At 41.7% G+C, this 18783-nt stretch overlaps 1 protein-coding gene across 2 annotated transcripts in view; it reads right to left on the bottom strand.

The window, feature by feature from the left end:
- The window catches only part of Arpc2 (actin related protein 2/3 complex subunit 2), a 33920-nt gene that overhangs the window by 10619 nt on the left and 4518 nt on the right, over nucleotides 1-18783 (bottom strand). For both annotated transcript variants that reach the window (XM_036173499.1, XM_036173500.1), the window contains 5 exons: nucleotides 13236-13270; nucleotides 11505-11617; nucleotides 6774-6819; nucleotides 4091-4277; nucleotides 2967-3060 (listed from right to left, as the gene is read on the bottom strand). In XM_036173499.1, coding sequence (XP_036029392.1) covers nucleotides 2967-3060; nucleotides 4091-4277; nucleotides 6774-6819; nucleotides 11505-11617; nucleotides 13236-13270 — 475 coding nt within the window. The remainder of the gene's footprint in view (nucleotides 1-2966; nucleotides 3061-4090; nucleotides 4278-6773; nucleotides 6820-11504; nucleotides 11618-13235; nucleotides 13271-18783) is intronic.

Raw genomic sequence — 18783 nt, 5'->3', positions numbered from 1 at the left:
GGTGGCAAGTGACCTTTACCTGATAAGCCCATGCACTGTTTTTTTCTTTCAACAAAGAACAATTTATCCTAGGGATAAACTGTATATAATATAGCATCTTAAATCAGTTAGGATGCTATATCATGGTGTAAGTCAAGTTGGGCATCCAGAAAGCGGGAGTAAGACTAGGCTGCACAGCGAGGCAGTAAAAACAGAAGTGCTACCTGAGTGTGCACACACTAACACTGGACTATCCAGGGAAGATCAGCGTGGCCACGCGCAGGAAGGACATGCAAATTCCGAAAGTGAACTGGTCCAGGCTTTTCTTACTGGATCCACTACAACATGGTGTGTACCTTTTCTTTTCCTTTTGAGTTCCAGTGTGTATTGTCCTAGAACATTCTTTTTTAATGTAGTTTCTTTCATTTGTTTAGTTTTATTTTACGTGCATTGGTGTTTTGCCATGGGTGTCAGGTCCCCTGGAACTGCAGTTACGGACAGTTGTGAGCTGCCATGTGGATGCTGTAATTGAACCTGGGTCCTTTGGAAGAGCAGCCAGTGCTCTTAACCACTGAGCCATCTCTCCAGCCCCATGGTGTGTACCTTAAGCATGTGCTAGCTGTGGTAGCCGGCCCTGTAATTCTAGCACATGGGAAGCAGGGAAAAGGAACTGCTCCCACTGTGAAGACAGCCCAGTAAACACTGAGTTCTGGGCTAGCCTGGGCTGCATGTTTTAAGAACAGGCAAAATAGGAACTAAGCAAAAAAGGAAAAAAGAAAAGCCAAACAAAACTAACTTTTCCTGGATACTGGAAAAATTTCAGGTGATTTACTTTGGTCTCTATGGTTATTCAGAGTAAATCATCCTAGCCTCTGATCTGGCTTTGAGAGTCCTACACAGCACTTGGACTGCACATCACGGGACACTCATCAATTAGAAACACTGTCGGAACAACAAACAAACAAAAACAAAAAACAAAAACCACTACAATAGGTTTGTCTTTCCATTTGGATAAGTGTCTTGCCACATGCACTTTGAAGGAATTGTCTAATACCCCCTCCACAAAAAAAGAGCCTCAAAAAAATCCTACAGAGCACACCTGCAGTAAACTCTAGGAGGTAAGATTTGTCTAAAGCATAAGAATAAGTTGGGATATTCCTGGAACAAAGTACAACAAAACTTTAAAAAAAAAAAAATACACACACAAAATCCCCAAATCAGCCAAATCTAAATTTATACTGCACAGCTTTTAAAATTAGTTTGCTAGCCTAGATTTAGTCCAATTTCTTAACTACTGCATTTAATTCCCATTGATTCTGCAGAAAAATATTATGGGGTGTCTGTCCAGGGCTTACTTTTAAGAGTCACGTATACATGCCCTTTTTCCTCATGAAGCCCAGTACTACCAGACGCCAAATTGTCACCATTTCACTTTCTGGCAAAGGGATTCTCAAACTAGAGCCTCTGATTAGTCAGTCCCAACACAAAGCCATCAATGAGGACAGCATTCTGAAATTGTTCCTGGCTAGGGAGAAGGCTTGTACACAAAGCCTCACTTGGATAAGCATAGCTCTCTTTCAAGTCTATTTTGAAAAAAAAAAAAAAAAAAAAAGATTCTGCTTTAAAATTTTTTTTTAAAGAAAAAAAAAAAATTGAGGCAAGGTCTTACTCTGTAGCCCAGGCCATCTTGCAGCAATCCTCCTGTCTCACACTTCTAAGTGGTTGGGTTAGAGGCTGGGCCACAAGCCTGGCTACTTCAGAATTTAAAAAACAAAACAAAACAACACTCATCATTCTGCCAGGGAATTGAAAAATGTATTAAAACTTTGTATTACATTTTGAATGTTGACCCACCTCAGAAGGCAGCACCCTGAATACCTCCTGATCAATAAACTCTTGTGTCCGAGAGCCAGTAAATGACTGGCCAACAGACAAAATGACACAGCCACAGTGAGTCTACAATATGCTGAGTCCCACTACGCCAGAGTCCCAACGACAAAATGCTCTTCTAAGTCCATTACTCTTCCCAGCAGGAGGCAATCCATAGTGACTCAGTCCAATTGCGGCAAGGCTCTCCTACCATCAGGCCACGACTCCGCCTACTCTATGTTATCTCCCCCTTTGGATTTCATTATTCACCATTCTGAAAAGACACAGGGCCTAAACCAAGCCAAGAGCAGACCAAGAGATAAGGAAATGAGACCACACTTTAGATCAAGAAGTCTGTCACAGGAAGGATAGTTAATATTCAGTCGAAATTAATTCTCCCTTCTGCTCTGTCTACAAAAGGCTAGAACCATCCAGAAGAAATAGAACATTCACGGAAATTTGGTAGGGGACCATGCTGGTTAGTTTTTGTCAACTTGATACAAACCTAGACATATGTGAGAAGAGGGACCTCAACTGGGGAGCTGCCTCCATTGGACTGTCGTAGAGGCATGTCTGTGGGGCATTTCTCTGATTAATGATTGACGTGAGGATCCAGCTCACTGAATGGTGCCACCCCTGGGCAGGTGGTCCTGGGTTGTATAAGGAAGCAAGCCAAGCAAGCCGTGGAGAACAAGCCAGCAACGAGCACTCCTCCAGGGTTTCTGCTTTAGTTCCTGCTTTCAGGTTCTTGAGCTCCTGGACTTCCTTCAGTGATGAACTGTGATCTGGAAGTCTAAGGTGAAACAAACCCTTTCCTCTCCAAGATGCTTTTGGCCAGTGTTTTATCATGGCAACAACGAAGCAAATCAAGACACGGTTGTTCATTACATCTTCAAGTTCCAATGTTAATGGAACTTTGTCTTTCCTATGCTATGGCATACATGTATGTTCTGTTACCATCTTCTCAGGTACTGGGGATTGAACCAGGAATCTTGTACATATTAAGCAAATGCTCTACCACTGAGCTACATACAACCCTATCCCATATGGTAGCTATGCACACAGTAAAGATTTAACTATCTACAGCACAATTTCCCTTGAAGACTTTTGCTCCATACCTGCATGAAGACCTTTCCGATGACCACATCGTCGTCATCCTTAAACACTGTGCTGAAGACTACTGTGACTCTGTCTTTTTTAGATTCAACATACCTGAGGGAAACAAACTCAGGAATGTAAGTAAGTACAGCATCAGAAGATTGTCACTAACTTTATCTGCAAGTGCAGTAGAAGGATAAAGTCTAAAGTCTACAACTCAATAAAACAAAGGTGTGCCAGAGACTAGTACTTACAGTCAAAAGTCAGGGCAGTAAATGCATTCCCAGGAAGGAAGTGGAATTAACAAAATTAGATTGTTTATCTTGTATATAAGGCACAACATGGTATTTTATGTTAGTGATTTTTAGAATATCATTTATAAAGTTTCTTTATATATGATAGGATCTGTGCATAATACACAGATAACTTAGAGTTGCAACAACAGCATCAATGCTCAACCTCTGGTGCCTGATTATTTGGCCATCTTTAAATTTTTAATGTATATATTTAATATGTACAGGTGTTTTGTCTGTATGTATACCTGTGCATGTGTGCCTGGTACCCAAAGAGGCAGTCAGCTGCCCTGGATTGGAGTCACAGAAGATTATGAGTTGTCATGTGGACTGAGAATTGAACCCAAATCCTCTGAAAAGTAGTAAGTACTGCGAAGGACTGAGTATCTCCTCAGCCCATGGGAAACTTTTTTTTTTTCTTTCTGAGACAGGGTTTCTCTGTGTAGTTTTAAGCCTTTCCTGGATCTCCCTCTGTAGCCCAGGCTGGCCTGGAACGCACAGAGATCCACCTGTCTCTGCCTCCCAAGTGCTGGGATTACAGGCGTGTGCCACCACCGCCTGGCGGGAAACTTTAAAAGCACTAAAAAAAGTAGTGCCTTGGCTAAGATGGCTCACTGGTTAAAGGTACTAGCTGCTCTTCCAGAGGATATGGGTTCAATTCCCATCCTACAAAGCAGCTCACAACCATAAAATACAAACACACATAAAATAATAAGTAAGCCTAAAAAATAAAAACAAAAAATCTCCTAAAAGCAGTGCCTTACAGGATTTCTTTTCATCTGGTTGACACTGTATCTCAGTCAGTGTCATATGGAGGCCACCCTCAGGCCGGAGCTGAAGTCCACACTTACATGGTCTCATCATCCCGGTAATGGATAACTGCTCTGTTCTCTCCTTCTTTGCCCTCTTCTTGGAACTGAAAGTATTTCTCAAAGACAGAGGCAAAACAATTTCGCTTCAACATGCCAGCCTGATGCACAATAGAATCCTTGGATGCAGGCAGATTTTCAAGGTCATATAGCAAAGAAACATTGTATCCTGGTGGGAGGAGAAAACCACCCATGAGTTATATGAAAAACCAACCAACAAAAGCCACATCAAACCTGTATCTCCCAAGTAAACAGTGTAGAGGCACTTTCATCTCTATCTACTCCATACCACATTATGTAAATATTTATAGCTAGTTAATAAATCCCAAGGAGTATCAAAGATGAAGTTATAAATATGTGATGGGAAGAAGTAATAATCTGGAACCTTAGGGTCCTAGAGACAGTTGTGAAAGGGGACTATCTGACCCTAGCTGCACAAGTCACATATTTTCTCCAATGGTGAATACACACCTACATGGTCAGCAAGCAGGTGCAAGCTTTCTGGGAATAAAATCTGATCCCCTTACACCACTGCAAACCCTTTGTGAGAGGGGCAAGGTAGAAATCTGCTCCTCACACACATCCTTCCCCAATAAATAGTGTCTATCTGAATGACTATGTATTTTCAGTGTTTTCAGAATTTTACTTCTTTGAAGATGTCAGGACAAATTACAGATACACTATCCTTGTTTAGAATGGAAAAATGGTTCAGAGAAGCAGTGCCTGGTTGACGACAGCAGGACACACAGATACACTGCTCTCCATCAGAAGTGGGTCTAAATTCTGGCCTCACCGTGTGGCCTTGGAAAACTGTCCAGTCTCTACAATGCCCTCATCTGTCGGGTGTCTGGGGTGGTGGTGGAAGAGATTCACCAAGCACAGTATTTAAGTTAGGCATGGTGGGGCAGGCCTACAATGCAGCACCGAGGGAGGTGTCTTGACTTCCAGGACAGCCTGGGCTACATAACAAAACTATCTCTAAAACAGATACAGAATTTGTAGACAAGGTCAATAAGCAGGGCAGAATGGGGACTGAGAATCACGTCTACTGACCACTAAGCTACTCTACCTCCTTCTATGAATGGCAGGAAAAGGGCTAATCAAGTCATTAACAGTACTCCAAAGTCTATACATGTTTTCTCAAGAATACCTTTAAATCACTGGGGATCATTTAAAAACAGTAACTAATGGGAATATGTTACCAGAACCATATGGATCTCCCATTCCCAAGTATCTATAGCCTTTATATTTTTATTATAAAGTTATTCCTTAGGCCCTATTTTCCCTATTTACCTCTTTGAGAGCATAGGCTATTGAAATCTTCATTTCTGTCATGTTAATAATAATAATAATAACAACTATTCAATTTTGGGAAATCTGAAAAACAACAACAAGGAGTTGAAGTTTGCTGTTTCTCAGAGTCCACATAAAAAGTGAAGTTATAGCTGATGCCTGACCTCAAGTGAGACTTCAGATAGGAACAGAACACACTGAGGATGCAAAGTAACAATCAAGGGCCAGTGAGACAGCTGAAGGGAAAGTGTTTGCTCTAAACCCTGTGTTAGCTTCAGTTCATCCCAGAACCTCTGTACAGGCGAAAGGGGAGAACTGACCATAAGCTGTCCTCTGGCTTCCATAAGCATGGTATGCACACTACCCATACACACACACAATAATACTTTCCAAAAAATAAAAACAAAAACAATCAATCTCATGTGGCTGGATACACTTTCTAAAACTGCCTAAATAAGCTGATAAACATAAGATGCTACTTTTACATGGTTATTTACACTAGTGTTACCAGAGGTTGAGTGGGAACCAATGTTTGTCCATTTACTTGTCTGTGTATGTATATGAATGGAAACTAGGGTGCAATCTGGGGTGTCTCCTCAGGAGTGTCCATCTTATTTTTTATGTTTTTAAAACAAAAATTTTAAAAGCAATCATTTTTTTTGTTTTTTGTTTTTTCAAGACAGGGTTTCTTTGTGTAGTTTTGATGCCTGTCCTGCATCTCGCTCTATAGACTAGGCTGGCCTTAAACTCACAGAGATCCACCAGCCTTTGTCTTCCAAGTGCTGGGATTAAAGGTGTGCCACCACTGACCAGCCTATCACTGGTTTTTCTTTTAATTTACAAAGTTATAAATGCTAGTGAATTGCCATGTTGGTGCTGAGAATTGAACCTGGATCTCCTGGAAGAGCAACCAGTGTTCTTAACCATCCTGTATTTTGAAAAGGAATCTCTCATTGGGATCTAGGACTCACCAATTAGACTAGACTGATCACTTGTGATCTTCCCAGGACTGGGATTGCAACTGTACATTATTTTTTAATTAGGTACTGGTGTTCAAACTTAGGCCCTCATACTTTGAGACAATTGCTTTACAAACTGAGCATTTAATGACTTGCTCAAAGGGCACTTGCTCACACAAGGAGGCTCTTCTGCTAAAAGATTAGAAGAATCATTTGGGGTGTTAATAATAACATGCCTACCAACTCTTAAGCCATTCTGTATCTCACTGATTAACAGCTACAGAGGGAGCTGACTCAAGAACTGGGCTCCTGCAGACGTAGTTTATAGAATGAAAATTTAGCTTAAAAAAGGCCTGATACAAACAGGACATGGTACTTTGCCATCATCCCACAGCTGATAGCATTCTACATACCTGATTCTGGGTTTACCAAGAAACTCCCGTATACTCTCTTTAATAACTGGAGAAGGAAAAAAAAAAGTTAATCCAAAACCCATGGTAATTTCATTATTTTTGAAACACACAGTACTTGTGAAAAACTCTTCTTAAACCAATATGCTTAATTTTCATTTGGTGGGTGATGAACTAGAGGGGAAGTGAATTCACTGAGTGATAAAACAGACCTCTTATAGAATTGGATTACAATCCCAAGGTTGGTTCAGGTGTTGTCTCTCGAACCTGACTACACCCTTCCCATTTTTACTCTTTCCAGATTCTACACTGCACTCAAGTCTTTCCTCTTTGAGAGTAGAGATGCAGGTATGATAAGAGATTACATCAATTATCAACTAAGCAAAGGCTGAAACTCTAACGTAGGTGAATGAAGAGATAAAAACCAATCTCTGGGCACTGGCTTCTGTCAGGGGTTTATCTTTTATGCTTTAAAATGACTTAGCTTGTAGCTGGCTTTAATGCCAAGGACAATGGATAACAGAATCTCAGTCGGCTAGTAATATCTGTGTGCCCACACAATGGTGTCCTAGCGAACTGGATTTCCCCACCCAACACCTTACTCTGCTGACTATACTCCAGCTTTTGGAAGCTGAGCACAAACAAAAGCCCCTTTACCCCCTCATTTTTCTCTACCTGGTGAACTCTCCCTCAACTGACATCTTACTTAGGCAAGAACCAAGCTCACAAGTATGTAAGGAACATATTAAGTAATGGAAAAGGATACATCTAGAGACAGAAACAAAGTATGTAGTAAAATCATGAGCAATCTGAGAAGCTTTTCAGGGCTTAGTGGACTTAATATGTTCAACGGTTGGATATAGACATGGGGCTGGGTAAGTTTGTCCATGCTTGTAATCTCAACACTCAGAAGGCTGGAGCAGAAGGATCTCTAGTTTGAGATCAGCCTGGGCTACGCAGGAGACTGTTTCAAAACCAAAAGTAAAAAGTCTCAAACCTCTAAAAATAAAACAGAAGTAAAGCCCCAAAACACAAAATCCTAGACTAGACTCACTTACTAACTTTCACTAAAAACTTAGAGAGAGAGGGGGACACCATTGCTCCACAGATGGTAAAAAAATACACTCAAAGCCCAGCAGTGTAGAAAGAAACAGGGCTTCCCTTTTATGGAGGTAAGGGATCATGCAGACCACGCTGGTTTGTAATTTATTATGTAGTTGAGGATGGTCTTCCTGTCTCCACCTCCCAAGTTCGGGGATTCTAGGTATGTGTCCAGGAAGACACAGGTTCTGTCTATAGGCATCCAGTCAAGTTCTAACGCTTACCACAAATAACCCTTTAATAGTCTACAATATCACCAAGTATCAGCTACACTGTTATCAAATTACAAAGGCAAAACAAACTTTTGTCTTGTTGGTTAAGAGTTACACATGCCATTGGAGAGACAGCTCAGTTGTTAAGAGCACTGGTTGTTCTTCCAGAGGAGCCCAGTTCAATTCCCCCAGCACACACATGGCAGCTCACAACCTTCTATACCTCCAGTTCCAGGGGACCTTAAGGCTTTCTCCTTGCATGTGGTACACAAGATATATATGCAGACAAAATACTCATACACACAAGACAACTTAATTTTAAAAAAGAATAGAAAAATAGAGTTTTAGTAGTTAGGCACTAGGGTCCAGCTCCATAATGGAGAACCTGTTAGGCTTACTGCTGTATTCAGAGTCAAAACAACCCTGTATATGTTCAGTGACTGTCCAAAGGTGTATAAAAGTTCTTTTTCATTTTATATTTAATGAACTTTCTAGATAGCATTAGAATAAACAAAAACTAACAATAAACCATGCTTATGTTCCATCTGAAAATCCTAAAACAAAAACCAAAAAAAACATCAAAGGTTAATAAGGCCCTTCACTGCCAACCCATTCCTTTTCTTGGTAATGCCAGAGACCAAACCTAGGGCTTGTCCATGCTCAGTAAACACTTCCTCATGAAGCTATATCCTCTAGGGGCAGCCCCTCAAATATTCTTTAGAAATATCTTAAGTCAAGGGGGGAAAAAAAAAGGTCTTAAGTAAAGACGTGGAAATAATTCACTGAATAATTTCCTAATATTTCTATACTTGATCACTTTAGAAATCTCATCTACAGAATTTGGTAAAGTGTGAATCCCAAAGTGTGAATTCATGATCACACTTGTTTAGAGAAAGAGAAAAGCAAGAAATGTCTGGTTGAGTTCCTCAGTGGTGCTCACACAGCAAAGTGAGCTTTTCCAGAAGAGGAACTTCAGGGAAGGTTTCAAGGTCACAGAGTTGGTGGCACATGGAGTTTTGACCTTCAGGTGCTCCACGTAACACTTCTAAGAGTCTGGGGTAAAAGAAAAAAAAAAAAAAGGAATATTGGCATGCTCCCTGAGCTACAATCCTAAACCATTGGTACTTGAAGAAAGGGGGTATCAGACATGGGGGAAACCAAAGCCCCTTCAATATAGTTTAACTCTAGTTTTACCAAGTGAATATTCTGAAATCTATGAAGTACTCAAGAGTCATGTTTATAGCACTTTTAATTCCTTTGCTCTTTCTTTTTTGTTTTTTGTTTTTCAAGACAGGGTTTCTCTGTGTAGTTTTGGTTTCTGACCTGGATCTTGCTCTGTAGACCAGGCTGGCCTCAAACTCACAGAGATCTGCCTGGCTCTGCCTCCTGAGTTGCTGGAATTAAAGGCGTGTGCCACTGCCACCCAGTGCTCTTTCTTTTCAAAAAAAAATTTTTTTTTTAAATTTATGACTATTATCATGTGTGTGAGTGCTGTGCCAAGTGTGGAGGTCAGAAGACAACTTTTGGAAGTCAAGTTTTCTCCTTCCATCATGGTTCCAGGGACTGACCTCAGGCCATCAGATTTGTACGTCAATTGCTTTTACCCACTGCACCATCTTGAAGGCCCATCTCTGTTCCTAGCACAACCTTTGAACATTTTTCTGCTATTTCACTGGCATCTATTTTTTGGGTTGGTTCTTTCTTTTTTTTTTTTTGAGACCAAGTTCACCGAGTAATCCACACTGGCCTTGAACTCATGATCCTCCTGCCACCACCTCTCCATGGCTGGGCTCACAGCTGTGTGCCACTGTACCACACTGTTCACTTACACTTCCCATCATGATTCAATTTTGAATTTGTGCCTCTTTTCCTGACCATCGAGAAGAATGGAGGTGACCTGTCTAATTATAATTAACTATTAGATCTGCCTACTTGAGCCTTTAAAGGGCCTGTGAAACAGCCAGCGTCCTGGGGTTATCCCAGGCTAGTCACTGTTTAACCATCCAGGGAGTCACTGACTACTTGCTCCACTCCCACACTGGGAATGTTGCTTTCTCTACCCACTTGTGTGGCAGCTATGAAAACTGCAGTGTGATCTGGAGCTCACTAGAAGGCCAAGCACAGGATGGAAAGAGTAAGAAACTCAAGCCTGGTCTGACTGTGAGCTGCAGACCATCCTCTCCTGATGATGATGAAATTAATTCACATTCCATGAGTTTCTTCTCTTCCTTGAGCAAATCAAAAGCATCTGAACAGTAAAAGACTCAACTCCCTACAGTTCTTAGTATTCTGTTTACTAAGTCTGATTTTAGTAAAAAATTACAAAGTTTGGGATTAGATTCCTTGATAAACAACTTTCATTACAGAAATCTGATGTTCAAAAGCCACCACTTTACAGAAAGAGACAGAAATGGTTGTATCTTCACGTGGCAGATAAGGTAGAGCCTAGTTTGTTAAAACTAAGATATTTGAAAACTGATTCAGGAACTGAGTCATACTTCCTGCTTTGAGACCCAACCACAATGTGCACACACTGGTGTAACAGCATTTTCTTTCTTCCATAAATGGCTCTCCCCAGAGCAACTGCAGTTCAACAGGAACCAAACCTCCTACTCTAGCTACCCAAAGCCAGGGCACAAGGCACAAGGCCTAGACAGCCCTTTTTACTCCCCCGCAAGGTAGTTATAAGGAAGAGATGGTTGGAAAGGTTAGCAATAAAGAATATTAACAACAACAACAAAAAAAAATTATAAAGCAATTACTTATGCTTCAATCTTCAAAATGAAAACCAAGAAGATGAAGTTTAATAAGCCACAAATTACATGCCTGCCTTGATAAGATTCTAAATATGGAACAGAACCTGTCTTATTAATGGTTACCATAACTATTTTTGTACTAGTTAAAAAAATATTCTCTGTTATTTCTGGAGGACTAGCTGTTCTCTGTTATTTCTGGAGGACTAGCTGTTCTGCTTCCATTATTTTTAAAAATCTGGATAGCCCAAATAATCTGAAAAGAATAAATCCTGAGTTGAGTGTGGTGGTACACGTCTGCAATCCTAGCACTTGGAAGGTAGAGACAGAAGGATCAGGAATTTGAGGTCTCCCTCAAACATATAGGAAGTTTAAGGCCAACCTGGACTACATGAGACCTTAAAAAAAAAAAAAAAAAAAAAAAAGCTTTTAAAATTTGGTTGGGGAACATCATTATTTCTCCAAGATAAAAGCAAACACACAAAGAGCCAAACTCTTATCTGGAAAACACTTTTCTCACATCACTGTGGGAAATGGAGCCCTGGGCTAGCTGTGTAGAGTAGCCTCCATCTGGAAAAGTGGTTCAGCCCACTCTCTGGGTGGCAAGGGGCCAACAGAAAATGAAGAAAAAGTAGTAAGAGTCCCAAGGAAACCAATGTGGTACTTACCTCATCAGCACCATGTGCCTGAAGCTCCTTGTAGAATTTCAAAGAAATACTGACCATCACTTTTGTTTTGTCTCCATTAGGATTTGAAATATGATAAAGGACGCCATCAAAATCTGTGAATAAAGCAGAAAGACTGCTTACTCTGGAATGGGAGTAATCTCCTAGCACCTTCCACAGTGCCGGCCACGAGACCTGTGACAAGAGCGTGCAAGTAAATGATGTCCATTTTTATTTCACTGGGAAGCTAACAGAAAAACTGCTATGGAATTAATTGCTCAGTGGCCCTCTCTTTGGTCTTGCTTAAAATTGCAAAGCTATTTTTACCGTAACCACACTTTGTGCTAAAATAACCTTAAGACACATTTTCAAGAGAAAGAGCTATAACCAAACTCATCCACCTATGCAGCATTAACGCTGATCAGCACATGGCCCTTCTTCTTTCAGAACATACCTGCTCCCACCCTGATTCACTACAAAGCAAATCCATACACACCACTTGATCAATAAATCCTTCAGGATGTATCTCTGGGAGATAGAGATCATTTTACATCAACATAACCACAATCAGTCATGCTTAAATTCAAACAAAAAAATTCTACTGTAATATTAAACACCTGGTAACTTATTCAACTATTACCTATTGTCTTGAAAAAATTTTGACCACTCTTACCTTAAATATTTGAACTAGGATCTAAACAAGATCAAAACAACACAGAAGATTACCTTGTCTCTGTTAATCTCTAGGCCTCTCCTCTTTTTAGGTTCTCTCTTCCTGCGCTACAACATGAGCTGAGCTCATCTGTATCACTGCTAAAGCTGGGTACCCAGGGTCAGAATGCAGAGAACTTGCATGGAATCACAAGAACCATGAGGAATGGGCAATGCTAGTGACTAGGAGGCACGGATGGGAACCAACCGCCTCAGGCTACAAGTCTTTTCATGTCATCTAGACCAATACTTGCCTTTCTAGACTGTACTGAACTGTCAAATCCCTGAGGTCACATATGAGCAGCCAATTATTATTATTATTATTTTTTAAAACAGGGTTCACTATGTAGCTCTGGCTAGCCTGGAACTCTCTATGTAAGCCAACCTGGCCTCAGACCGACAGAAATCGACCTGCCCCTGCCTCCTGGGTGCTGGGATGACAGACTGGGCCACCATGCCTGGCCATCCAGGAATGGGAAGCAGCACCCCTGCTCTGACTTGACAAACAAGCTCTAGCATCTCCCTACCTCGTCTCTCCCAAATGCTATGCAAACTTATATGATGGCTACTAGATTTCCAAAGCAGAAAGACAGTTCTTTGCATAACACAAAACCCAAACTTCTAAGATATGAAGTGCCCACCCACTAAGATAAGTAAGGTAGCTTTACATAGTTTACCTAACTCCACAGTCAGTTAGTAATGTTATAAACACATGAAATACTTCTTGAAAGCCTCAAAAAAAAAAAAAAACCTTGACAATCAAAACTTTTCTTTTCAGGGATGGAAAGCTGACTCAGTGTTTAGGAGAACTGGCTGTTCTTCCAGAGGACCCAGGTTCAATCCTCAGCGGCCACATGGCAGCTCATAATATTCTGCAACTCTAGTTCCAGGAGTTCTGGTCCTTGGGCACTGGGGACACACACATGGAGCACAGACAAACAGGCAGGCAAAAGACCAATCCACCAAAAACTGGTTTCTTTTCTACTACATCCTCTTGTAAAGGAGATGAGATAAGACACTTACCTGCAAATGTTACTTCTACAGCTTCTGGTTTGTTTCTGTAAAACAACAGAAAGGTCCTCAGTAAGATAATTGCAGGATAGAACGGTTTAGTGGACGGGGACACTTGCCAGCTGGCCTGATGACCCGAGACCTGAGTTGGGTCCCCAGGGTGAAGGGAGAGAGCTGACTCATGTTGTCACACACATGCTGGACATGCAAGTCCACACATATACACGAATAAATAGATCAAATGTAAATGGGGAAAAATAATCATACTGTTGCTTTCTTTTAGGGGGAATTGGAAAGGCTCCTGATTTTTACTTAAAATTGAAGCATTCTATAAAAACGCAAGGCTTACAGATGAAGAGAGTACACATTCATTCTCTCATGGGCCTGAACCTTTAGACTTCCTTAAGGTGGAAGATTACACAAAGGACACCAACAGCTTGCGTTTGTTTCCAGCTATTGTTCAGTCGCTTGCCACAGCTGGTGCTCATTCTGGTGAAGACCTCTCCCCATAGGATAGTGCCCACGGAAGTAAAATACAAGACAGGAAGTAGCTAAGTATGATCATGTCAAATGGTTCCACTGTCTGAGGTGAAAGGATGATCTGAAGCCATCAACCAACAGTAAGTGCTATTCCATCCTAAAGATCATTTGTAATCCTTTCTATGCATCTTTCCTTTTCTCTCACATCATCAAAATACCTCCATCAAGCTTGCTTTGGTTCTAAATCTCAGGTCTTACATACTGAGAAGTATGGCACAAAATAACAATGGGAAAAAAATCAAGTAGAGTCAAAGCACCTGTTTTCCAATTTTATCTTTTTCTCTAGGCTTATGCTCTGGGACAAACAAGAATTCTTATATCCTTTTTCTCATCTCATTCATATAATGGGAGAATACAAATGATCTCACCAATATTGCAGAACTACTACAGACAAACGGGAAAACAGGCCTAGAAGAGCCTCTTCTGGTATGCAACAGCTACTCCATGTTTTAGTGAATTAAAGTTGTATTACATCCTTCTCTTCAATACCAATGGCAGAAAACTCTACTGTCTTAACAGCTTGCTAAGAGTTAATTCAAATGATTCTTGTCTTTCACATGTAGCAGACAAAATATCCACACTCCCACATTTTACCCCCTTGCCCAAGACCTCTTAAGTGAGAATCTTCTTTTTAGAAAATATTTTATTTATACATGAAGGTATGTACACCATATATGTGTAAGAAAGAGCCTTGGAAGAGGGCATCAGATCTCCTGGACCTGGGGTTATAGGCAATTGTGAGCTGCCACGTAGGTGCTGGGAACTGAACTCGTATCCTCAGCAAGAGCAACAAGTGCTTTGAACCGCTGAGTCACCTCTCCAGCCCTTGAATATGAATCTTTTATGTCTTCTCTTTGCTCCCTCACTTGTGAAAGGACCAAGATGTCTTCCAGCTCTGCTGGGAAATAATGGACTATCTAACGTAGTTTATGACTGTTAAATGCTGATAAAGAGGCTAAATGACATCCTTAAACAAACTATCTTTTCTTTCTTTCTCCCCCCTCCCCCTCTCTCTTTCCTTTTTTCCAGAGCTGAGGACTGAACCCCCGGCCTTGCACTTGCTGGCCAAGCGCTCTACCACTGAGCTAAATCCCCAACCCCTAAACTATCTTTTTAATAAGTATATGTGTTGGAGAAAAACCTACCCATAGGAACATCCAAGGTTACTCTGCTTCTGCAAAGCCACTCAACTGTGATGACACAAGGCCAAGCATGGTAGCTCATGTTTCTATTCCCAGCATTTGGGAGGCCAGAGTTCACTCTCACAAGCTTGAGGCCAACCTGGTCTAAACAGTGAGTTACAGGCTAGCAGGGTTATACAGAGAGACCATCTCTCTCAAAAAACCAACAACAAATAAAAAAAGGAGGTGGGGCTAGATTATATTTTATCACTTGGGAGGTGGTTACAGGAGGGTCAGAGCTCAATCATCCGTGGCTGAATGCTGAGGTGGAGGTAGATCCTGACTCAACAAATGAACGCCTCTTCCAAAACAAGAGAAAGCTTAAACTGCTCCTAAGTATTCACTTTCAAACTGTAACCAAGAAACAAAGGCAAGAATGACAATAAACCATCCTTCACTTCTAAAACACAAGAGTATACATAATTAAAAAAAAAAAAAAAAGAAAGCCCACTTAAATCAAATACTAAGACGATGCCCTACGTAGAGGAAGCATGCAAACATACCCTCTTAGAGGGGCTCCCAGCAGTCCTGGAGTCAGGGACCAGGGACCATACTGCCTGACTTAACTGGGGTGGGGTTATTTGGGTGTTATTTTCCCCTTAACCCCCAGGCTTGAACTCAATCAGGAAAGACAGAGTTCCTCTCTTTACTACCCACACCTTTAATCCCAGCACTCAGGAGGCAGAGGCAAGTGGATCTCTGAGTTTGAGGACAGCCTGGTCACAGAGCAGGTCCAGGACAGCCAGGGCTACACAGGGAAACCGTGTGTGTCCTGGACAAGCAAAAGCAACAACAAAAAGAACAGGAGGACATATCTAGGAGCTGGAGGTCTGGAAGCTCTGAGCTGCGAATGATCCTTCTGCTCTCACCTCCCACCAGCTGGGGTGACAGGGCACACCACACACCAAGCTTGTTCTGCCGCTTTGTGGTTTAAAATCATGGTAATAGAAGGGCCACTTAATAGACCAAAAAGATGAAGCATTTACTGTTTTGCTATCTGCTCAAGCTTCAGGTTCAAGAAAGTTTGAAGAAAAGGCAAGTCCCGGGGGCTGGCAAATCGGCTCGGTGAGTAAAGGCACTGCTAGGCACTGCTAGGCACCTCAGGAGCCGAGTTCAATCCATGGGAGGGAGTCACATGGTGGAAAGTGAGTGCTGCGTCCTGTGTAAGTGACCTCCACACTATTTCATGACGTGCACAGACAATGTAAATGAGTCCTTTGCAGTTGAGTGTTCAGCTCTCTCAGATGTGGCTGTCTCTGAAGTTCCTCTTTTACAAAATGGGGACGAAAGACCTATATTACAAGACTGTCACGAAGCTTAATTGCAATGATACACACACGCCCTATATTTCCCAACAAGTGCCTCATGACTAATTTACAGGTATGTTGAGACAATAGTTCCTATAGTTCTCACAGCAGTGAGTGGCAGGATCTTAATAAAATGTACCACACAAATACCACTATATTCTGTTTGTGCCACATGATAAATCTCAGCAATCACAGTGGTGGAAATCAGTCCTTAGCACAACAGTCTGCTAGCTCCCCAACCCCCAAGACACAGAAGTCAGTCTAATAGGCTGCTCCTGGATTTTTTATTTTTATTTATTTATTTATTTATTTATTTTTGGTTTGGTTTTTTCAAGACAAGGTCCTGGAACTCACTTTGAAGACCAGACCAGCCTTGAACTCAGAGCTCCACCTGCCTCTACCTCCTCAGTGCTGGGATTAAAGGTGTGCACCACCTTCCAGCTTGTTCTTGGATTCTTAAAACCCTGGGTTTTTTCAATGCTAATCTGTCACACAGGCACATACTGAAATGAAATGAAGCAGCGTTAAAACATATAGGTGGTGCGAGTTCGCACAAGCACACAAACAAAGGACAGCAAGTACCTGACTTACAGAAGACAATCTATAAATTAGGCTTTTCTTCCAGGCGGATTTAGAAAGGACCAGACTAAAGCTGTGGTTGCAAGAGTTTGGGGAATTGTAGAAGCTTTCAAGATCAGGAACTATTTACCCAGTCCAAGGAGAAATAGGATTCCCATTAACATCAGACTGTTAAAATGACTGGAATTTGTGACCAAGCCAGCTGGATGGTCCTCAGGGTTATTGACTGGACAGCCTAAGACATTGAAACATTACCCAATTCACTCTGATGGGCTGATTTCTTTTTTTTAAAAGACAGATTCTGTAGCCTAAGCTGGGTTGTCCTTATGTATCCTAGGCTGGTCACAAGCTCATGGCAATTCTCCTACCTCAGCCTCCCAAGTGCTGGGATTACAGGCATGAGGTACCACATCTGATTTTAAGAGATATTTTTAAAAAGGAGAGATGGCTCAGCAGTTAAGAGCACTGGCTGAGCCAGGTGGTGGTGGTGGCACACGCCTGTAATCCCAGCACTCGGGAGGCAGAGGCAGGTGGATCTCTGTGAGTTCGAGGCCAGCCTGGTCTACAGAATGAGTTCCAGGACAGCCTCCAAACCTACAGAGAAACCATCTCAACCCCTCCCCCCCAAAAAAAGAGCACTGGCTGCTCTTCCAGAAGACTTGAGTTCCCAGCATATAAATGGTGGCTCACGCTGTCTGTACTCCAGTTCCAGGGGATCAGACATCTGACTTCCACAGGCACTAAGCTTGTATATGGTACACATACATACATGCAGGGTAACATTCATACACATAAAGTATAAACAATTCTTTTTCTTTATATATTTATTTGTCTTTATGTGCATTGGTGTTTTGCCTGTGTGAGGGTGTCAGATCTCTTGGAACTGGAGTTAAAGACAGTTGTCAGCTGCCATGTGGGTGCTGGGAATTGAACCTGGGTCCTCTGGAAGAATAGTCCCAGTTTTCTTAACCGCTGAGCCACGTCTCCAGCCTCTAAATCCCTTAGGAAAGTCCTTTAAAGATTTATTTTTATTTGTGTGAGTGTGTGTCTGTGCTAAGTGTACAACAACTGTATCTGAGTGCCTGTAGTGGCCAAAAGAGGGCATCAGATCCTTTGGAGCTGGAGTTAACAGGTGGCTGTGAGCTACCTGAAGTAGGCTTGGAACTGTACTCTGTAAGAACAGCAAGTGCTCTTAAAACTGATGAGCTATCTCTTTTGTACTCAAATATTTTCTTAAAACTGGGTATGGTTGCTCTATACTTTCTAAAGGAAGCTTCTAGAATGTCAACAGTAAGTACTGCTAGCAACTATAGTACCCCATTTTTTGTGTATGAGAGTCTTCGGAGTTTTTAATTCCTAAATGCACCCTGAAAACAATTCTCCACTGTGGTATTTGTGACCTTCTCTGGTTATCTCTTCCAAGTCCTGAATTAGAGGAATTATTTTGTTGTGCTCACTAAAGATTTTTGATTCCTTTCTTTAAATCCTCTACAAGGTTCCAATTATTCTTTCTGAGCAAAGCCCACAAAACAGACAGTATTAGGTAAAAAATGGTCTTTTTCTTTGCTAAACCATATCTCAAAATACAGGGGGAAAAGATACAAAAGTTGACACACACTCTCACAAAAGTGTAACAAGCTGGGCGTGGCAGGATGTATAGGAAGCTGAGGCAGGAGCACAGGAGTTTGATGCCAGCATGAGACATAGTCCCAGGACAGTCTGGGCTGCAGTGGAAGACCCAGTCTCAGAACAACAGAAATGCTGGAGAGATGGCTCCGTGGGTAAGAGCACTTGCTGAGCAACCAAGAGGATCTGAGTTAGAATCCCCAGCATCCACAGAAAAAAACCCTGCAACCTCAGCTGAGCCAAGATGACTGGGGCCTGCTGACTCTCAGCCTATTCCAGGTTCAGTAAGAGACCTTGTTTCAAGGGAATGCGGCAAAAAGTGATAGA

Source organism: Onychomys torridus, chromosome 23, assembly GCF_903995425.1.
Source record: "Onychomys torridus chromosome 23, mOncTor1.1, whole genome shotgun sequence".
NCBI classification, from domain to species: domain Eukaryota; kingdom Metazoa; phylum Chordata; class Mammalia; order Rodentia; family Cricetidae; genus Onychomys; species Onychomys torridus.
The sequence above is the reverse complement of the archived record's forward strand: the minus strand, read 5'-3'. Positions and strand labels throughout refer to the sequence as shown.